This window comes from Pristis pectinata, chromosome 37 (assembly GCF_009764475.1).
Source record: "Pristis pectinata isolate sPriPec2 chromosome 37, sPriPec2.1.pri, whole genome shotgun sequence".
In the NCBI taxonomy this organism is placed as follows: domain Eukaryota; kingdom Metazoa; phylum Chordata; class Chondrichthyes; order Rhinopristiformes; family Pristidae; genus Pristis; species Pristis pectinata.
In genome coordinates, this window is record NC_067440.1 from 10,138,761 (window position 1) to 10,161,045 (window position 22,285).

General features: G+C 48.7%; 1 protein-coding gene across 2 annotated transcripts in view; it reads right to left on the minus strand.

The window, feature by feature from the left end:
- serpine1 (serpin peptidase inhibitor, clade E (nexin, plasminogen activator inhibitor type 1), member 1) overlaps positions 1-15,805 on the minus strand; it is a 28,116-nt gene extending 12,311 nt beyond the window's left edge. The window contains exons 1-6 of one of the 2 annotated variants that reach the window (XM_052044609.1): positions 15,639-15,805; positions 14,058-14,252; positions 11,732-12,008; positions 5,820-6,053; positions 4,555-4,752; positions 814-1,012 (exon numbers count right to left, since the gene is read on the minus strand). In XM_052044609.1, coding sequence (XP_051900569.1) covers positions 814-1,012; positions 4,555-4,752; positions 5,820-6,053; positions 11,732-11,993 — 893 coding nt within the window. In that variant the 5' untranslated portion in view covers positions 11,994-12,008; positions 14,058-14,252; positions 15,639-15,805. The remainder of the gene's footprint in view (positions 1-813; positions 1,013-4,554; positions 4,753-5,819; positions 6,054-11,731; positions 12,009-14,057; positions 14,253-15,638) is intronic. The other variant, XM_052044610.1, reaches the window with a different exon arrangement.
- Positions 15,806-22,285: the final 6,480 nt, after the last annotated feature.

Consider the following 22,285-nt stretch of genomic DNA (forward strand, 5'->3'; position numbering starts at 1 on the left):
GAATGGTAAAGGGGCAGATATCTACAGCATGGTGTGATTGTTGTGCGAGGGATTGATGGAGCTGTAAGTCTCCCTGTTATCGAATCACCTTTATGGATGTGGAGGGTTTGGAGAGGGTGCAGAAGAGGTTCACCAGGACGCTGAATGAAAAACACTACGATGCTGGAGGAACTCAGCAGGCGGTCAACGTTTTGGGTCGGGATCCGAAAGTCCTGAAGAAGAGTCCTGACCCGAAACATTGACTGCTTGCTTTTCTCCATGGATACTGCCTGGCCTGCTGAGCTCCACCAGCATCATGGTGTTTTTCATCTCGATTCCAGTTTCTCTAGTATTACCAGGATGCTGCCTGGATTAGAGGGCATGAGCTATAAGAAGAGGTTGGACAAACTTGGGTTGTTTCCTCTGGAACATCAGAGGCTGAAGGGAGACCTGATAGAGGTTTATAACATTACAAGAGGCGGAGATAGGGTAGACAGAATCTTTTTCCCAGGGTGGAAATGTCAAATACTAGAGGACGTGCACTTAAGGCGAGAGGGGGATCGTTTAAAGGAGATGTGTGGGGCAAGTTTTTATCTTTACAAAGAGCGGTATGTACCTGGTGCCACTGGTGGTGGTGGAAGCAGAAATGATAGTAGTGTTTAAGAGGCTGTTAGGTAGACGCACGAATATGCAAGGAATGGATCATGTGCAACCAGAAGAGATTCAGTTTAATTCGGCATCATCTTCGGCACACACATTGTGGGCCGAAGGGCCTGTTCCTGTGCTGTACTGTTCTATGTTCTATGTTCTCCCACCACTGATGCCCCCACTTACTTGGGCAGGACAAATTGGCGCTTGACGATTTGCATCTTCATCTTCCACTCGTTGACCAGCTGGACAGTGATGATGTTCGTGAGGGAGGACAACGGGTCCTTCTTCTGGTACGGGGCCGCAATGTACATGCTGAATGTCTCACCGTGATAGGGCAGCTCGATGACATCGTAGTCCATGCCACTGGGGCTCACAAATTCACCTGGATCAATAAAGCAAGACAATTGGTTTTCTGGCCTGTCAGTTGCACACCTGCTCCTCACATCTCAAACCAGGCAAAAACTGTCTGTGTCCCACTGTTTAACAAGTTGTTATCAGCTTGCTATTTGTTGGAGCAAGAAACAATCTGCTGGAGGAACTCAGCAGGTTGAGCAGCTAAAGAAATCTGGCAATTCTTCTTTGACCCTCAATTATTATCGATGTACCATAGAAAGCATCCTATCTGCATGCATTACACCTTGGGACGGCAACTGCTCTGCCCGTGACCACAAGAAACTGCAGAGAGTTGTGGACACAGCTCAGCACATCACGGAAACCAGCCTCCCCTCCATGAACTCTGTCTACACTTCTCGCTGCCTTGGTAAAGCAGCCAATATAATCAAAGACCCCTCCGACCCCGGACATTCTCTCTTCTTCTGCATTCTGTTATTGTTTTCACTTTTACTACCTCAATGCACAGTTGTAATGAAATGATCTGTCTGGATGGCATGCAAGACTAGTTTTTCACCATACCTCGATACATGCGACAATAATAAACTAATTTACCAGTCAGTGGCGGGAAAGGAACTGTCGACGTTTCGGGTCAAAACCCTGCATCAGGATTGGTCTTTGTTGCAGTTTGCTCGGGGAAACCGCCGAATTGTCAATCTTTTAAGGGAGCCTTCACTTTCTATGCCACCTCCGGGTACATGATGAGTATGTGAAAGGCCTTTATTTTGTTCTGGTCTTGGAAACATCATGGGATGTGCGAAAGAGATTCTTTACTTTTGAAGGACAGCCACACTTGCAGTACAAGCAAGTGGTAACAGGCAGCAGGATGAGGGGTAACAGCACAGATCCAAATGGGCCGAAGGGCCTTTGCACTGTGAACAAGGACGCACCTTCCTTCTCTCTTTAGCAGGACTTTTGACGATGATTTTCCTGTCTACACCAGCTCTGGGTGTGGGGGTGGGTGAGGAGCAAGCCCTTCCAGGCACCCTGCCAAGCTTGGAACCAGCAGAAGACACAGGAGTCACAAGCCAGCTCCCTGTCTGCTTCCAAGTCTGTCTGGATTAATCATTTCCCAAGCACACCTCAAGTACGCCACAGTGCTGACTCCACCCAGAGCTGCAGCAATAACCCCTCCCTTCAGGAACTTCTGCATGAGTTCCACACACAGTGAGAGTACTCACGTAATAGACTCTCGGCATGAATGGAACTCTCATGTGGAAAGATTAAGTTGATTGGCCTTTATTCACCGGAGGTTTGAAAACCAGGGAACAATTTTATTGAAGGACACAACATTCTGAGGGAGCCTGATACGAGTTTTTGTAGAGAAGGTGACTCCCCTGGTGGGGAAACATAGAAACATAGAAGACCTATATCACATACAGGCCCTTCGGCCCACAAAGCTGTGCCGAGCATGTCCCTACCTTAGAAATTACTAGGCTCACCCATAGCCCTCTATTTTTCTCAGCTCCATGTACCTGTCCAAAAGTCTCTTAAAAGACCCTATCGTATCCGCCTCCACCACCGTTGCCGGCAGCCCTTTCCACGCACTCACCACTCTCTGAGTAAAAAACTTACCCCTGACATCTCCTCTGTACCTACTCCCAGCACCTTAAACCTGTGTCCTCTTGTGGCAACCATTTCAGCCCTGGGAAAAAGCCTCTGACTATCCATATGCTCAATGCCTCCCATCATCTTATACACCTCTATCAGGTCACCTCTCATCCTCCGTCGCTCCAAGGAGAAAAGGCTGAGTTCACTCAACCTTTTTTCATAAGGCATGCTCCCCAATCCAGGCAACATCCTTGTAAAGTTTGGGGAAGTTTAGAACAATGAAGCATAACCTGAAGCTGATGGGCTGCCTGTTCAGCTGAGGGATGAAGAAGGCATCACAGGTGGACAGGGTGGTGAAGAAGGTTTTAGGCACACTGGCCTTCATCAGGCAGGGCATTGAGTATAGAAGTTGGGATGTTATGTTGCAGTTGTATAACACACTGGTGAGGCCGCATTTGGGGTATTGTGTTCTGTTATCCTGGTCACCCTGCTATAGGAAAGATGCCATTAAGCCGGAAAGAATGCAAAGTAGATTCACAAGGATGTTGCCGGGACTCGAGGGACCGAGTTATGGAGCGAGGCTGAGCAGGCTGTGACTTTATTCATTGGAGCATAGGAGAATGAGGGGTGATAATATAGAGGTGTATAAAATCATGAGGGGCACAGATAGGGTGAATGCACACAGTCTTTTCCCCCAGGGTTGGGGAATCAAGAACTAGAGGACATAGGTTTAAGGTGAGAGGGGGGAGATTTAATAGGAAACTGAGGGATAACTTTTTCACCCAGAGGGTGGTCTGTGTACGGAATGAGCTGCCAGAGGAAGTGGTAGGAGCGTGTAAAATAACAACATTAAAAAGAACGTTGGGCAGGTACATGGATAGGAAAGATTGAAGGATATGGGCTAGCTTAGATGGGAATCTTGATTGGCATGGACCAGTTGGGCCGAAGGGCCTATTTCCATGCTAATTGACTCTAAGAATTTCTTCTCTCAGAGGTTTGAGAGCTCTCTACCCCAGGTAGCTGTGGAGGCTGACTCATTAAGTAGAATAAAGTCTAAGCTTGTTAGAATATTTGAAAGCCCAAGGTTATGGAGGGCAAACAGGAAATTGTGGCAATGATCAAACTATCCATCATATTATTGAATGGTGGAACTGGCTCAAGGAGAAGTTTGATTCCTCCTGCTCTTCACCACCACATCCCAACACAAACTCATACATAGAGCACCTCAAAATATATAAACCATCATCAGGACTATTCCTGAACAGAGTTTGACTACAAGCTACATATTAGGCCAAATACTTGGTCAAAATGGTTTTAAGGACGTGGGGAAAGAGATTTTGGGAAGGAATTCCAGAACTTGGAAGATGCACTGTAGCTGTATCCAATCCGGTTGCATCACAGCTTGGTATGGCAACTGCTCTGCCCAAGACCACAAGAAATTGCAGAGGGTTGTGGACACAGCCCAGTCCATCACACAAAACCAGTCTCCCCTCCAAAGACTCCTTCTACACTTCCCTCTGCCTCGGGAAAGCAGCCAATATAATCGACTCCCACCCTGGTCATTCCCTCTTCTCCCCCCTTCTATCGGGTAGAAGATACAAAAGCTTGAGAGCACGTACCACCAGTCTCAAGAACAGCTTCTGCCCCGCTGTTATGTGCCTCTTGGACGGACCTCTTGTACGAAAAAGATGAACTCTTGATCCCTCAATCTACCTCATCATGGCCCTTGTACTTTGTCTACCTGCACTTTCTCTGTAACACGATAATCTGCATTCTGTTATTGTTTTTCCTTTTTACTACCGTGATGTACTTATGTACGGAATGATCCGTCTGGATGGCACGCCTACAAAGCTTTTCACTGTATCTCAGTGCATGTGACAAGAATAAACCAATTAGCAAGACAGGTGGAGACGAGAGACTTGACCTTACAATGGTCAACACTACTCCAGCACCCCTACCTCAGGGACCGGGCTGTTCCCTCACCTGTATTCAGTTTGGCGATCTGTGTCATCATGGGCACCATGACCCTGGTCCCGTCCGCTCTGTAGAATTCCCGCTCGTGCGTGCCCTCTGTGGGGAACGGCATTTTCCACAGGCCCTTGAAGAAGATGGCGTTGACCAAAACCATTCGGGTTACAGTGGGATCCAGCAAGCCCGGGTGGAGAAAGTCACGAATCATTCCTGGGAGGGGAATTGAAAAAAAGACAAATCCAATTAAACCAAGAGATCTGACATACAACCTGCCCGAACTGTCAAACTGAAGTGGACACAGATGCATTGAGGAAAGAAAAACTACTTTCCAAACCCTCAAATTCTCTTCCTTAATTATTATTCTTCGAAATAGCATGAATTCAATGGCCTGCTTCCATGCCATTATAATTCCATGATTCCGAATATTTTCCTGAAGATATCGGCAGTGAGAACGCAGCTTCACAGTTGTTACCTGGAGCCTGTATTAAATATTCCAGGGAAGGGTCGGTCTTACTGGGAGATGGGCAGGGATACAAACAGTCGCTCACTCAAATCCCTCACAGAAATAACAGAAGCCCCAAACTAGGGGAATGGTTTTAAGTTAATTTTTTTTAGAACAATCAGAGGGCAAAATATTTTCAACTAGAGAATCACAAAAATGATTCCAGGAATGAAAGGCTTAACCTATGAGGAGCATTTGATGTCTCTGGGCCTTGAGTTCAGAAGGATGAGGGGAGGATCGCATTGAAACCTACCGAATACTGAAAGACCTGGATAGAGCGGACGTGGAGAGGATGTTTCCATCAATGGGAGAGTCCAGGATCCAAGGACACAGCCTCAGAATAAAGGGACGTCCCTTTAAAGCTGAGATGAGGAGGAATTTCTTCAGCCAGAGGGTGGTGAATCTGTGGAATTTGTTGCCATGGGGGGCAGTGGAAGCCAAGTCATTGGGTGTATTTAAGGCAGAGATTGATAGGTTCTTGATTGGTAGGGAGTTAAGGGAGAATGGGGTTAAAAGAAGTCAGCCACAATTGAATGGCAGAACAGACTCGATGGGCCAAATGGTCTAATTCTGTTCCTATATCTAATGGTCTAAGATTGGTGTGGGTCTGGAACAAGAGGCCAAACACCTGAATATGAACACTTGAACCAGCATAATCTATGGGGTAATTGCAAGTGTCAGTGACCTTAAGTGGTTACATTTCGAGGCGGTGTGGACACAATTGACCAAATATTCTCCTTCTGGGCCCCCGGACATCTCTGATTCCACGACTCACCTCGGGTTTGCACGTCTACCCATTTGTTGATGATGTAGGTGGCCTTCTTGTTGTCCTGGAAGAACACCTGCTTTGGCCAGCTGTTGAACATCTTCTGGTATCTTTTCATGTAAGCCCTTGGCAGTTGCATGTCCCGCTGGACGAACACGGAGCTGGCAACATGTGCGATATCCTGGTTGCTCTTGGCAGTGAGATTTTTCTGAAGCTGCCTCAGTGCCAGAGGCACACCATTATCTGCCCAGCAAGAAAAGGGATTAAGTTGAGTATAGAGCTCCCTCCTCCTATCTCCAAATAACCTTCCTTAAAACTTATCTCCTCCACCGAGCTTTATGCCATCCTCTAAGCATCTCCACCTACATCCTGCGTTGGCTTAAGACATTATTTAAAGAGCCAAGATAGAAATGTCAAGTACTAGAGGACACGCATTTAAGGTGAGAGGGGGAACATTTAAAGGAGATGTGTGGGGCAAGTTTTTTGTTTGCATACACAGAGAGCGGTGGGTGCCTGGAACAGGCTTCTGGGGTCGTGGTGGAATCAGAGGCATTTAAGAGGCTGTTAGACAAATGAATATGCAGGGTATGGATCACATACAGGCAAAGAGATCTAGTTTAATTTGGCATCATGTTCACCGCAGACATTGTGGGCTGAAGGGCCTATTCCTGTGCTGTACTGTCCATTTTAACATTTATAAAACACTGACTCAGAATGGTGCGTATGCAAACACTGCCCTTGCCCTTTCTCTGTGCTCCTCTGTAGGGCTGGCACACTCCAAGATCATGGTCACATCAGACATTGCCAAAGCCAACAATGAACCTGTAGGCAAACAATTATATTTGCCTTTATCCCCACGCAGAGAGTTTTATTTATTTTAGAAAGTGAACAAAGCAGATAGGAGGTCAGAGTTCAGAGGGATGTGCAGCGAAACACACCCGAACAGGCCCTTCAACCCACGATGTCTGCGCTGAACACTAAACCCTGTGTCAGGGTCCTGTCCTGATGCAGGGTTTCGACCCGAAACGTCGACAGTTCCTTTTCTCCCCACAGATGCTGCTCAACCCGCTGAGTTCCTCCAGTGGATTGTTTGTTGCTCCCAGATTCCAGCATCTGCAGTCCCTTGTGTCTCCGCTGAATTAAACTAAATCTTTTCTCTCTGTACATGGTCCCTATCTCTCTGTATTCATGTGACTCCTTGCAGTCACCTGCTGAGCCTGTCTACCTGAACTATGTCCAAGAGGACCCAAGTCTGTGACACTTTACTCTGTACTGTTATTGTTTTTACCTGTACTACATCAATGCACTCTGTACTGACTCAATGTAACTGTACTGTGCAATGAATTGACCTGTACGATCGGTTTGTAAGACAAGCTTTGTACAAGTACAAAGTACCTCGGTACCTTTGTACCTTGGTACAAGTGACAATAATAAACCAATACCAATACCAATACCAAAATAAATCAGCTCAGGCCAGGTTTGAATTGACTGCAATTGGATCAGGTTAGATTTTAACTTCACACCCAATCCCTACTGTATGAGGAGGGTAGGGGAGCTCAGTCCTTCATTCCTCATTGACCACAGCAGAGAAACAGACCCTTTGGCCGTCTTTGTTTCTGGTGCACACCAGCCCCCAATTCTTCTCTCTCTCATACATTTATTCAACTTATTCTTTAAACCCTTCTCTGCTCAAACACGAGAGGGGAATAGAAAACTTATAAATCTGGCTTCAGATGCTGCTCAGCTATAGCCATTGCTGCTTGTGAGATCTGGCTGTGTGCTGAGATCGGAGCACACAGCCAGATCGCACAAGCAGCAGTGTGCTAGTCCCTAACATTACAATTACTCTCTGGGTAAAGAGATTTCTCACAAACTCTTTGGGGAATTTATTCATTTTTGTTTTATGGTATAGCTCCAAGGCTCGCCTACGCACACACTCAACTGCTTCATATTGTTAATGAAGCTGCCTGTCTTCTACTGACACCCGAAAAGAAAGTTAAATTGAACAGGGTCCACATGTGTAAATTCTGACCAGGAGCTGGTTTGATGGTGCACTACTGGCTCTTGCCACTAGAGGTTCTCAGTTAGCCACATAGACACTAAGCTGAAGGCAAGCCATGGGCTGTGGGTTCTGGTAACAATGCTGAGAATAAGACCTGGAATTATGTATTATCCCTCCTCCCCTCCAACCCACACCCCTCCCTCCACCCTACAAGTGCATCTGTGCCCTCGGAGGGAGGGAGGGATCTCATTGAAACCTCCAGGATACGAGTGGACATGGAGAGGATGTTTCCATCAGTCCAGGATCCGAGGGCACAGCCTCAGAATAAAGGGACGTCCTGTTAAAACTGAGATGAGGAGGAATTTCTTCAGCCAGAGGGTGGTGAGTCTGTGGAATTTGTTGCCACAGGGGGCTGTGGCCAAGTCATTGGGTGTATTTTAAGGCAGAGGTTGATAGGTTCTTGATTGGTGAGGGGGTTAAGGGTTATGGGGAGAAGGCAGGAGAATGGGGTTGAAAAAAAATCAGCCATGATTGAATGGTGGAGCAGACTCAATGGGCTGAATGGCCTAACTCTGCTGCATTTACATTGAGCATTTCAGAGTGCCAAAGCAACCAATGATATTTTTCTGAAGTTGTCCAATCAGAGAATAGCTGCGGCACAAGATGGAGGCCATTGGGCCCATCGAACCTATGCAGGCTCCGAGTAGAACTACCTCATCAGTGCCATTTCCCTGCTCCTTCATCACAGCCCCTGAATGGGCAGGACAGAAACAGGCCATTCGGCCCGACGAGTCCATGCTCCGTTTGAGTCTCCTTCCCATCGCACCTCATCTAAATCTATCAGTGTGACCCTCCGTTTCCATCTCCCACGTATGCTTGTCCAGCCTTAAATGCATCAATACCATTTGCCTCAACCATTCCCTGTGGGAGTGAGCACCACATTCTCACCCCCTCACCCTGTGAGTCAAGAGGTTTCCTCTGAATTAACCTCTGCAGGTGCTGATGGATTCCATTTCGTCTGCCTTCAGGGTCAGCAAGTTCCAGGTCATAACTTACACCCTGCATAAAGTAGCTCTTATGACCAAAACTGTCAATCCCCAAATGCTAAAGGGAAGGGATTCTCTCAGTGTTGTAGTGCAGTAGTCTACCTTCTTCTGTGCACAGCAAGATCCCACAGACAACAGGTATCATGAGGGATCAAGGAGTCCTATGCCAAGCGACACCCCTGTGATTCTAAGACACAGGTTAAGGTTGTGATGGAACACCCTCCCCTCTCCTGGAGGAGCTTAGCTCCTGACGGCGTCAGGACTGCAAGGCATAAGTCAGTAGTGTGAGGGGACACTCTGCACTTGTTGGATGAGTGCAGTTCCAGCCACATTCAAGACGGGGTGGCACCATCCAGGACAAAGCAGCCCCACTTGATTGACACCCCATCTGCCATCCTAAACATCTGCTCCCTCCAGCACCACTTTGCAGTTCCTGCACTTCAAGTTCTTGGGTGTCAACATCTCCAAGGATCTGTCCTGGGCCCAACACATTGGTGCAATCACAAAGAAAGCACACCAATGGCTCTACTTCATTGGGAGTTTGAGGAGGTTTGTTATGCCAACAAACATTCTTGCAAATTTCTACAGATGTACGGTGGAGACTGGTTGCATCACCGCCTGGTATGAAGGCTGCAATGCACAGGATCGCAAGAAGCTGCAGAGGTTTGTAGATTCGACCAGCTCCAACATGGGCACAACCCTCCCCGCCATCGAGGACATCTTCAAGAGGAGGTGCCTCAAGAAGGCGGCATCCATCACGAAGGACCCTCACTATCTGGGACATGCCCTCTTCACGTTACTACCATCGGAGAGGTGGTACAGGAGCCTGAAGACCCACACTCAACGATTCAGTAACAGCTTCTCCCCCTCCGCCATCAGATTTCTGAACAGTTCCTTTTGTTTTGCACTGTTTATTATTTTGTAATTTACAGTAATTTTATGTCCTTGCACTGTACTGCTGCTACAGAACAACAAATTTCACGTCATACAAGTCAGTGATAAAGCTGATTCGTATTCTAATTCACTTTCATACTCTCTACAAAATACACTGCAGATTCTAGCCCATGCTATTCCAATAGCACCTCCCAAATCCACGACCTCTACTGCCAAGGCAGAGGAGGGGAGCAGGTGCAGGAAGGCACCACCAGCTGCAGTTTCCTCTATCATTTTAACTGGGAAGTATTTTGTTTTGTGCTGGGGCCATTATACTGGAGCTCCCTCTCCAACAGCACCTTCCCAGATGGACCTCTGCTATTCAAGAGGATGACTCACTACCTCTCAATGGGTGAGGAGGCAAGTATAATAAATCCTGGCCTTGCCGGTGACTCCCACATCCGGCAAACTGAATAACCCAATGAGAAAAGGCATGGTGCATCAATCTCCTGTTATCTACCCAAGGGAGTCAAAGTCGAGTTCTTCGTCATCTGCATGTCCATGTGTGCACAGGTGCAATGAAAAACTTACTTGCAGCAGCATCACAGGCACATAGCATTAGAAATAACATTCACAAGAAAAGTTAAACATAAATTACACAAGAAAGAACACAATTAGAACAGAAAATCCAAAATCTATTGTAGTGCAAACTGGCCAAAGTGTCGGGATACTGAGGTAGTGATTAGGGTTGTAGGAACCTTGGTTTAAATGCCTCATCCAAAGAAAAAAAAGGTATGCTGGCAGTGTGGCACTCCCCCAGTACTGTACTTGAGCATCAGCCTAGATTGTTCTGCTCATGCCCTTAAACCCACAACCTCCTGACTCAGTCAAGTGTGGCACAGTCAACGCCTCAGTCTCCACTGCCAGATTCCCTAAACCCAGAGGCAGGATCATTCACACCTGGTGGTGTCTGACTAAGGGTACGTGCTCATACAACAGGGTGAGCCCGATGACTAATTCAACCTTACAGGCCACCTCCATCCTGTTGACACATGATACACTCAGGACCCTCACACCTGCAGGGCCTTAAGGGTGGCCTCAGGTTCAATAGTTGAATTAGCAATGATTCCAACCTATAGATCAGTCAGGTGCAGGCAGGGAGAGGGGTGAGTGAGAGAGAGAGAGAGAAAACAGAGATCTAGGCAGAGCAAGGCAAGGAAAGAGACGGCAAAAAAATGTAAACACACAGGCACGCACACGCACCCATAGACACACCTAGGAGAAAGAGATTGAGACACACAATATATCAAGCAGACAATAGGAGAGCGAGAGGGAGAGAGAGAGAGGGAGAGGGAGAGAGGGAGAGAGAGAGGGAGAGAGAGGGAGAGAGGGGGAGAGGGAGAGAGAGAGGGAGAGAGGGAGAGAGAGAGAAGAGAGGGAGAGAGGGGGAGAGAGAGGGAGAGGGAGAGAGAGAGGGAGGGGGAGAGAGGGAGAGAGGGAGAAGAGAGGGAGAGAGGGGGAGAGAGAGGGAGAGGGAGAGAGAGAGGGAGGGGGAGAGAGGGAGAGAGGGAGAAAGAATGAGAGAGAAAGAATGAGAGAGAAAGGGAACGAGAGTGAAAGAGAGAAAGAGAGAGAAAGACCAAGAGAGAAAGAGAAAGAATAAGAAAAGAGAGAGAGAGTGAGAGAAAGAGAGATAAAAAAAATGAGAGTGAGAGAGAAAGATGCAGCAAAAGAGAAAGAGGAGGCATGCGGTGAGAGAGAGAGACACACACACACAGTCAAAGGGAGAGACAGAGCGGACCAAGAAGCGGGCAGAGGGTTTAACACAGAAAGGACAGGGAGTGTGAAAGAGAGAGGGAGATGCAGTGAGAGTGAGTGACCGGTATGGCCAGAGCCAGGAAGAGGGGAGACAGATGCAGCCAGCACGAGCCAGAGAAACCAGAGGACGATTGTCACAAGCACCAACCCCGGCTGCCTACAGCGAGCCGGCCGGCACTCACCTTTCAGCCAGTATCCCATGGTGTTCCCCAGCTGGGAAAGCGTGTTCCCTGCCGCTCCCAGTTGCGCCATCCCCATCAGCGCTGCCACGCCATGGGGGGAGAGTACCACGTTCTGGTCGCCGGCAGACCTGGCGATTTCCTGGAAGACGCGGATCCCAAAGTTGCCCCCGAGTTTGGCCAGACGGGGTCCAGTGATGGCCAGGGAGGGGCTTGGGGCAGCAACCAGCAGGGTTGCTAGGCACAGCAAGGTCTTGCACATCATGGTCAGTGGGGATGCCTGAAAGAGGAAGAGAACATAAAGGTAGGGAGGAAATCGTGACCAAAGGCAACAAGCCCGGTCCACCATCTCTGGTTGCAATGTGATGTGGAAGCTTTAGAGAGGGTGCAGAGGAGATTTACCAGGATGCTGCCTGGATTGGAGAGCATGTCTTATGAGGATAGACTGAGCGAGCTAGGGCTTTTCTCTTTGGAGAGAAGGAGGATGAGAGGTAACTTGATAGAGGTGTACAAGATGATAAGAGGCATAGATTGAGTGGACAGTCAGAGACTTTTTCCCAGGGTGACAATGGCTAACACGAAGGGACATAATTTTAAGGTGATTGGAGGAAGGTATAAGGGGGATGTCAGGGGTAACCCACCCCAGACATTCTCTCTTCTCCCCTTTCCCATCGGCAGGAGATACAAAAACCTGAAAGCACGTACCACCAGGCTCAAGGACAGCTTCTATCCCGCTGTTATGACTATTGAATGGTTCCCTAGTACAATAAAATGGACTCTTGACCTCACGATCTACCTGGTTATGACCTTGCACCTTATAGTCTGCCTGCACTGCACTTTCTCTGTAACTGTAACACACTCCGTTATTGTTTTCCCTTGTACTACCTCAATGTACTATTGCAATGAAATGATCTGTATGGATGCAAAACAATAGCTTTTCACTGTACCTCGGTACATGTGACAATAATAAACCAATTTACCACTCAAGAATAGTATCCGAGTCTAGGGAAAAGAAGCAGAATGATAGTTGTGACAGGATTGCTTTGTTGGCAGTCAGTGGGATAAATGACCTCCTTCCGTGCCCAGCTGTTCTATGAGTCAGTGCAGTAGGTTGTGAACACTGTTGGGGAAAGTGAAACAGAAGACTGGTGTGTAAGAGAATGGAACTAATGCAATTGGGGTTTTGAGTAACCTCAGTGGGCGGAAATACGGGTTGTTGGGGGGGGGGTGGGGGGAAGAGTTGCACAGCTAAGGTGGTTGGGGTCTCTGCGGTCATCAGCCACGGTTCCTACCCCTGATCACCATCTCGTGACTCCTCACACCCAGCATCCCCCCACCCCCCTTCCCAGCACGCCAACGGTGCTGTCCGCGCCGGCTCCCTCGGCGGAATAGTTAGGGCGGCTCCGGTGCCCATGAGGAGGGGGCGCACGAGGTTGCCTCTGTGGTGGGCACAGACAACCAAGGAAAGGAAGGAAGGGTTCAAGGGGGTCAGGGCAACAACGAGGGAGGAAGTGGCTGAGTGGGGCAATTAAGGTCGCTTGTCCCACGAGGAAAAGCAGCAGATGGTACTGTGCATAGCAAGATCCGGGCAGCAGTGACAACATCCCCCCTCTCCTCCCCAAGTCCCCTGATTATTTTCATCTACATTCCAAGGCAACTGCAGACAGCTGCTTTGGGAACCTCCTAAAAGGCACTATACCTGCCTACTCACGTGTCTAACACCCTCTCAAGCACCACTGTCATACCTGCTTCCACCACCACCCCTGGCAGCCCGTTCCAAGCACCCACCACTCTCTGTGTAAAAGAACTCTTACACAAAGGAGCACATCTCCTTTAAACCTTCCCCCTCTCACCTTAAATGCACATCCTCTAGTACTTGACATTGCTGTCCTGGGGATAAAAAAAATCTGACTGCCCACCCAATCTATGCCTCTCATAAACTATCAGAGTAGTCTATGAAGAGTTGGTTAAATTCTAAATCTAAAAGGAAGCAATAGAGTGACTCAGATGGAGATAATTGAGCACACAGACCTGTGTAGGGTGATGCAGGGATATACAGAACTCACACACAGAAGGAGAGAGAGAGAAACAGATATGTGTATACAGAGAGAGGTGCAGGGGAAGACACAGATAACTGCAGAATCTGGAACATAAGACGAGCTGCTGGGGGAACTCAGAGGGTCAGGCTTGCAGGGTTAAGCACACAGACTGGGAATACATACAGCTCACGCCGAGATGAAGACACAGCGTGAGACTCACACAAACAAACGCTGAGAGATCAGACACCCATTCCCATAGAGCTAAATAGACGAGGCAAACAACAACTTACAGTGCCAGGCGGTGCTCGGTGCTCACAGTACTGTCTGCAGCAGACTTTGTCTCAGGCTGTCACGGCCGTGTTACTACAACTCTTCTGTCTTGCTTTCCTTCGCCGTGGCCCCTTTTATGCTCCTCAGCGGACGGAAGCTCATTTGCTGAGTAAATCACTCCGTCCCCCAGAACGGTGCCGCCCCCTCCCTGGTTACTGTAAACAAGCCCACACACACAGGCTTTCCCAACACCAACATCACCAAGAACATGCTGGTGTCCACCAGGCTGGTTGTGAACCCCCATTAACCCGTTCGCTGCTGGGCTGCAAACAGGCCCTCGGCTTATTCAGAATTTAACTCTCAACCACTTCAATGGTTAACACAACTCTGTGGGAACAAATGGATCTTCAGTAATGTATGACCTTAGGGTATGTCTGAAGTGAGCAGTGCAAGTTACATAAAACTGGCACAGTATTAGTAGGGTCGTGTCTGTTACTGTATAATGCGATGGTACAGCACTGGTGGGGACGGGTCTGTCACTGTATAACACCAGGGTACAGTACTGGTGGGGACGGGTTTGTCACTGTATAACACTGGAGTACGGTACTGGTAGGGACGGGTCTGTCACTGTATAACACCGGGGTACAGTACCGGTGGGGATGGGTCTGTCACTGTATAACACTGGAGTACAGTACTGGTGGGGACGGGTCTGTCACTGTATAACACTGGAGTACAGTACTGGTGGGGACGGGTCTGTCACTGTATAACACCGGGGGTACAGTACTGGTGGGGATGGGTCTGTCACTGTATAACACCGGGGTACAGTACTGGTGGGGATGGGTCTGTCACTGTATAACACTGGGGTACAGTACTGGTGGGGATGGGTCTGTCACTGTATAACACTGGAGTACGGTACTGGTGGGGATGGGTCTGTCACTGTATAACACCGGGGGTACAGTACTGGTGGGGATGGGTCTGTCACTGTATAACACTGGGGTACAGTACTGGTGGGGACGGGTCTGTCGCTGTATAACACTGGAGTACGGTACTGGTGGGGACCGGTGCGTTTCTGTACAATGCACAAAGCAGTACTGGCGAATTTAGACAAACATTCTCCACCAATCTTGGACATATCCCACTATAGTGTTGAAGACAAACCATAGCTCAGTGCCGGTAAGCACATGCAGGACTGAAGGAGTGCTGCACTTCCATGGGAGAATTTATACCCAGACCCCGTCTGGTTCCTCAGGTGGGCAAGAAAGGTTGTGTGGCAGAGTTTCAGAGCAGGGCAGTGACAGTCCCAAATCCCTTACAACATAGAAGGAAGCCATTGTCCAGACTAATTCTCAGAGCTCCCCCACTAATCCCATTCCCCTCTTCTTTCCCTGTCACCCATTCTCTCTCACATGCCCTTCAACTCCCCCGATTCTCCTACTGTCCAGGGGTAACTACCAACTGGATGCAGGAGAAAGCCAGGGCACCCGGGCGGTGGGGGGGCGGGGGGGGGGACCCACGCAGTCACAGGGAGAACGTGCAGACTCCATGCAGTCAGCACCCGAGGTCAGGATTGAACCGGGGTCACTGGAGGTGTGAGGCCCTACCTGCTGCACCACTGTGCCGCACTCTCCCTGGAGTCCTCGGGCCGCTGCTTAATCCCCTTTCACCATCACGAACACCGGACCATCTACGCTGTTTGTGGGATCCTGCTGTGCACAAATCACCCACTGGGTGTCTTACATTGCACAGCGACTGTGCATCGAAAGTGCATCGTGTGTTGGAAGGTACCTTGAGATGTCCTGGTAGTTATTGGAAAAGCACTAAGTAAATCATTTGCAAACCAATTCTAAAGTGTAAACATTTGAAAAAATAGGAATTAACCTTTGGAGGACTAAATTCCCTCCCTCCCCCTCTCTCCAGCAGGCAGTGTAGGGTGAATGGCCGAGATACGGGGAGGAGTGGGGGGTTGAAGATGAAACTCAGTTCATTATCTTCGTCCCAAGGTTATGAACGTCTACATCCTGTGATTCTGTCCACCACCACAGGGTGGTGCTGGTCATTGGACGGTCCCTCGGTGACCAGCACCCCTCACGTTCACTCCAGCTCACTGTGCAGGGACTGAGGATTGCCAGTTACTCTGTGAGCAGGTTGCATTGCTCTGATCGAATTAATACTTCCTTTAGAGTTTGCTAGTTCAGTGACTGGCGCTTGATCCACCACCGTAAATGTTCACACTCACCACCACCACAGGCGCACAGTGGCTGCAGTGTGTACCACCTACAATATGCATCCCAGGCTATGTCAACAGCACCACAGGATGATCCATAGACCAAGAAGACCTGCTTTCTTTCTATCTCACTCTCCCCTCCTCCTTTCTCTCCCTTTTTTCTATCTCCCTCTCCCTCCCTCTCTATCTGTCTCTATCTCTCTCACACTCCTTCTCTGAACCTCTTTGTCACTCCTCTGCCACTCTCCCTCCATCCTCCACTGCGTTCTCTCTTTTTGTCTCCTATCTCCCTTGCTCGTTTTCTCTCTTTCTGTCCATCTCTCTAAATCTTTCTGTCTCCCTGTCTCTCCAAATCATAGAACATAGAACACTACAGCACAGTACAGGCCCTTCGACCCACAATGTTGTGCCGACATTTTATCCTGCTCTAAAATCCATCTAACCCTTCCCTCCCACAAACCCCCCATTTCTCTATCATTCATGTGTCTATCTAAGAGTCTCTCAAATGTCCCTAATGTATCTGCCCCCAACAACCTCTGCCGGCAGTGCATTCCACACACCCACCACTCGCTGTGTAAAAAGACTTACCCCTGACATCCCCCTTATACCTTCCTCCAATCACCTTAAAATTATGTCCCCTCGTGTTAGCCATTGTCGCCCTGGGAAAAAGTCTCTGACTGTCCACTCGATCTATGCCTCATCATCTTGTACATTTTGTGTCTCCTTTTCTCTTTCTAAATCTGTCCCTTCCTCTCTCTTTTTCTAAATCTCTTTCTCCTGCTCTCTTTTTCTATCTCTTTGACCCCATATTTAATAAGTGACAGGGTAAGCATGTGAAGGACTATGATCTGCCACGGGAATTGGAAATGATATGGCATCTATTTTTGACCAGCATATACATGAAGGGCCGAACAGCCTTCTTCTGTGTTTCAAAGACCCTCAGTTAAAATTCTTGGGATCACTCCTGACTGGTAGTCACTTTTTTGGGGTTAAATGAAAAAGTCTGAGCCACCACCACCTTCCCCTTACTCCCCCCCCCCCCCCCCCCCCCCCCCACCACCAGTTGCGGGTGAGTGTGTACAATGTATGTAATGTGCTTTAATTAAAATTCTTGGAAAGAAGTCAAATGGTTGGTCACTTGTGGTTCAAATGTGGATTTTATCAGAAAGAATTCAGAGCCTACAATGCTTGATAGGTGAAGGATAACTGACTGAATCACACACACACGTCCACGCACACTCACACACACGTCCAGGCCACAAATACGTTTGCACACAGATCCACATGCATGCATAAGTATTTGCGTTTACACACAGACACATACACACAGACACATACACAGACAGACAGACAGACAGACAGACAGACACACACACACACACACACACACACACACAGAACCAGACACATACACACACACACACACACACCAAATTATTCCCCCTATGGATCAAAATCCATCATTTGAACTAATTACAGAGCCAGCAATCAGGTCCATATTATCCAGTTATAGGTCCAGCCTGGGTAAATTATCCTTACCTGCTTCCCCCTGACTTTTGACCATTTGGGCCAGTTTTTGTCCATACTTGCCTTTATGCTGGCAGTCTGTTACAGCAGTGCACACTTATCTGATCATCAGCCAAGATAACAGCGTTTACTGTCCTGTTTGACATTCCAATCAGATTAACACTGCTCATGTTTGTGAAGTTTGTAACTCTCCTGCTGATTTTCCTCAACATCTATTCCCATGGCCTCATTAAGATCAGATCAGATTTCTTTATTAGTCACATGTACATCGAAACACACAGTGAAATACATATTCCGTGTAGAGTGTTCTGGGGGCAGCCCACAATTATCGCCACGCTTCTAGTGCCAACATAGCATGTCCACAACCTCCCAACCCGTATGTCTTTTGGAATGTGGGAGGAAACCGGAGCACCTGGAGGAAACCCACGCAGACACGGGGAGAACGTACAAGCTCCTTACAGACAGTGGCGGGAATTGAACCCGGGTCGCTGGCACTGTGAAGCGTTACGCTAACTGCTACACTTTACTAGACAGCTACCCCACAATAAAACAACCAAGCCCACCCACTGCTCCGACTTGCTCAACGGGAAAAGGGCTCCTCCGACAGTGTGGTACCCCATCATTACAGCACTGGGGCATCTGACGCGTAAGACGTAATTGGTGTGAGACAACAGGTAGGGCCGTGCATTTGCTAAGATGGTGTGGAGACAGATGTGAGGGTCCTTGTCCCAGTTCACCCCCAGCAGCTGCGCAACAGAGGACTCTCTGATCTACAGGCTGTTCCAGGGGCACACACACCGAGACAGACATCAAGTGCTGCTGGGAGGTCATCAAACTCGGTGAAGGACGTCCTTTGGTCTGTCCGAAACTTGTTGGTCTCCCAACAGAGCGAGATGTCCGTAAGGGAAAGCTGCCGACTGGCACATTCCAGGCTGCAGGAGTCCTTGCTGAGGGACGCACTGAAGCTGGGTGCAGCCCCTGCAGAGGCTCTGTGGGGAAGGACCACAGGGTGGGGCAGGCAGACAAATAAAGAACAAGGGCCATAACAAGGTAGCTTGGGAGATCAAGAGCTCATCTTTTAGTGTGTGACAGGTCCGTTCAAGAGTCTGATAACAGCGGGATAGAAGCTGTCCTTGAGCCTGGTGGTACGTTTTCTCGAGCTTTTGTATCTTCTGCCCGATGGGAGGGGGGAGAAGAGAGAATGTCCGGGGTGGGAGGGGTCTTTGATTATGTTGGCTGCTTTCCCGAGGCAGCGAGAAGTGTAGACGGAGTCAATGGAGGGGAGGCTGGTTTGTGTGATGGACTGGGCAGTGTCCACAACTCTCTGCAGCTTCCTGCGGTCTTGGGCAGAGTGGTTGCCATACTGAGCTGTGATGTATCCGGAGAGGATGTTTTCTGTGGCGGGAAGGTTTAAGGAAAGGGAGCAGAAGTAGGAATACAGAAGGGGGGGTGGGAAATCAGAGTGGGGAGCCGCTTGCAAGGGAAGAGTTTGAGGAAAAGGGTGTGAGCAAGGTCACTGTGTTTGTGTGTGTGTGGTCAGGGTACACCTGCATGTATGTGTGTACAAGTAAGTGCGCTAAAGTCTGCATCAAGACTGGCCAGCAATCATCTGTGGCCTCCTTGCCATTGTACCGAGACCTTGCTCTGTCAAGTCCATGCTGTAGCTGGTGTTTAACTGCCATTCCACATTTAAAGTTGTGCACTAGAATCTTCCAATCCTTGACACCAAAGAACTAGCCGAAGATGAAGAAGAGAGACAATAAGTAGAACAGTGATAGAATATAGAACAGTGCAGCACAGAACAGGCCCTTCGGCCCACGATGTTGTGCCGACATAGCTATTCCCTCCTACCTACAGAATGTCCATATCCCTCCATTTTCCTTGCATTCATGTGCCCATCCAAGCCCCTCTTAAAAGCCCCCCAATGAATTTGCCTCCACCACCCTATCAGGCAATGCTTTCCAGGCATCCACCACTCTCTCAGTAAAAAAACATACCCCTCACGTCTGTTCTGAACCTACCCCATCTCACCTTAAATGCATGCCCCTTAGATGATGGCAGGCAATGGATACGGTGAATATACTGGGGTCTCAACATTCACTCTGAACCTCAAGTAAGTTCTGTCCCTGAGGGCAAACAATATCTGGCAAGGAAGGCGTTTGGCATGCTGGCCTTCATCAGTCAAGGCATTGAGTGTAAAGGTTGGGAGGTCATGGTGCAGTTGTACAGGACGCTGGTGAGTTCGCACTTGGAGTGTTGTGTTCAGTTTTGGTCGCCCTTCTGTAGGAAAGATGTTATTAAACTGGAAAGAGAGCAGAAAAGATCTACAAGGATGCTGCCAGAACTTGAGGACCTGAAGTTATAGGGAGAGGTTGGACAGGCTGGGACTTTATTCCTTGGAGCGTAGGAGACTGAGAGGAGATCTTATAGAGGTGTATAAAATCATAAGGGGCATAGATAGGGTGAATGTACTCGTCTTTTTCCCAGGGGTGGGGAATCAAGAACTAGAGGGCATAGGTTTGAGGTGAGAGGGGAGAGATTTAGTAGGAACCTGAGGGGCAACTTTTTTACACAAAGGGTGGTCAGTATGTGGAATGAGCTGCCAAAGTAAGTGGTTAAGTCAGGTACATTAATATCATTTAAAAGGCAGTTGGACAGGTGCATGGGTAGGAAGGGTTTAGAGGGATATGGGCCAAATGCGAGCAAATGGGAATAGCTTGGATGGGCATCTTAGTTGGCATGGAACAGTTGGGCCAAAGGACCTGTATGACTCTGTGACTGTTTCGGAGGAGGACAGAGCAGGGCAGGCAAAAGAAGGAAACTGTTATTGTTCTTGGCAGGAGCGCAAGGTTCCCTATAAGGACGTTATAAACTCTAAAGGGATGACTGAATCAGTTGTTGAGAGAGAGTTACTCCTTTGGTCTGAGCAGCGAGCAACCAGGGAAAAATGCCAGCGAAATGGTAGAAGGTACAATATCAGATGTGTCTAGACTAGATGCTGCATCATTGTTTGGATTACTGGCTGGCAAACAAGAGAATTCAAGCAGAACTCTTTGACAAGTGAGACCTAATCATACAGTCATAGAGTCGGAGTTCAAAAGAGACACAAGAGACTGCAGATGTTGGAATCTGGAGCAACACACAAGATGCTGGAGGGACTCAGCAGGTCAGGCAGGGAGATGGACAGTCGACATTTCAGGTCGAGACCCTTTGTCGGGACTGGAAAGAAAGGGGGGAGATAGCTGGTATAAACAAGTGGGAGGGAAGTGGGGGGGTGGGGTGGTAGCCGGTGATAGGTGGATCCAGGTGATGCGGGGGGGGGGGGGGGGGGGGGGGGGGAGAGTGGGAATGATGTCGGAAGCTGGGAGGTGAAAGGTGGAAGTGACAAAGGGCTGAAGATGATGGAGAGGACAGTGGGCCATGGAGTAAAGGGAAGGAGGTGGGGAGGGGAACCAGAGGGAGAAGTGTATGGGTGATGGGCAGATGGAGAGAGCGGGAGAGGGGAAAGAGAGAGGGTGATGGGGAGAGAGAATAAAGTAAAAGAGAGGAAGAGGAGCAGAGGGGGAGCAGTTATCTCTTCCTTCCCGGTCCAGTGTTTGAAAGAGTGTGCAGAATAGTCATCAGCTTGCAGGTGGTGATGCATGGTGAGGAACAGGTTTGCTCCAGGCTAGATTCTGTGGTGCAGACAGGAAACCAGCCCACATAAATGATAACGGCTGCACAGTCTTCTTCACTGTTGAGTCCATGGACAACACAAGCCACTCAAGTCTCATGAGCGTTAGAGGCGGGAAGGTTGCAGGTCACATGGGTGGGAAAGGGAAGAGGCCACACCAGGCGAGTTACGGGAGTCACACAACCTCAGAATGCCCATCTTGGAGTTGTACAGTCATACAGCATGGAAACAGGCCTTTCGGCCCAACTTGTCCACACTGAACAAGATACCCATCCATTTGCCCGTATTCAACCCATATCTCTCTAAACCTTTCCTATCCATGAACCCTTCAAGATGCTTTTTAAATGTAGTAATTGTACCCACCTCTACTGCTTCCTCTGGCAGCTCGTTCCATATACCCACCACCCTCTGTGAAAAATTTGTCTCTCAAGTTCCCTTTAAACCTTTCCCCTCTCACCTTAAACCTGTGCCCTCTAGTTCTTGATTCCCCAATGCTAGGAGAAAGACTGAGTGCATTCACCCTATCTATGCCCCTCATGATTTTATGCACCTCTGTAAGGTCACCCCTCAGTCTCCTATGATTGGTGCCTACATGATTTGCTGTTATATGCCATGGAGTATTGCACACAAGTCATAGAGTCATAGAGCAATACAGCACGGATACAGGCCCTTCAGCCCAACCAGTCCATGCCGACCACGGTATCCACCCAGCTAGTCCCAATTTCCTGAGTTCGGCCTGTATCCCTCCAAGCCCCCCACTATCCATGTACCTCTCCAAGTGCTTCTTAAATGATACTGTTGTACCTGCCTCACCCACTTCCTCT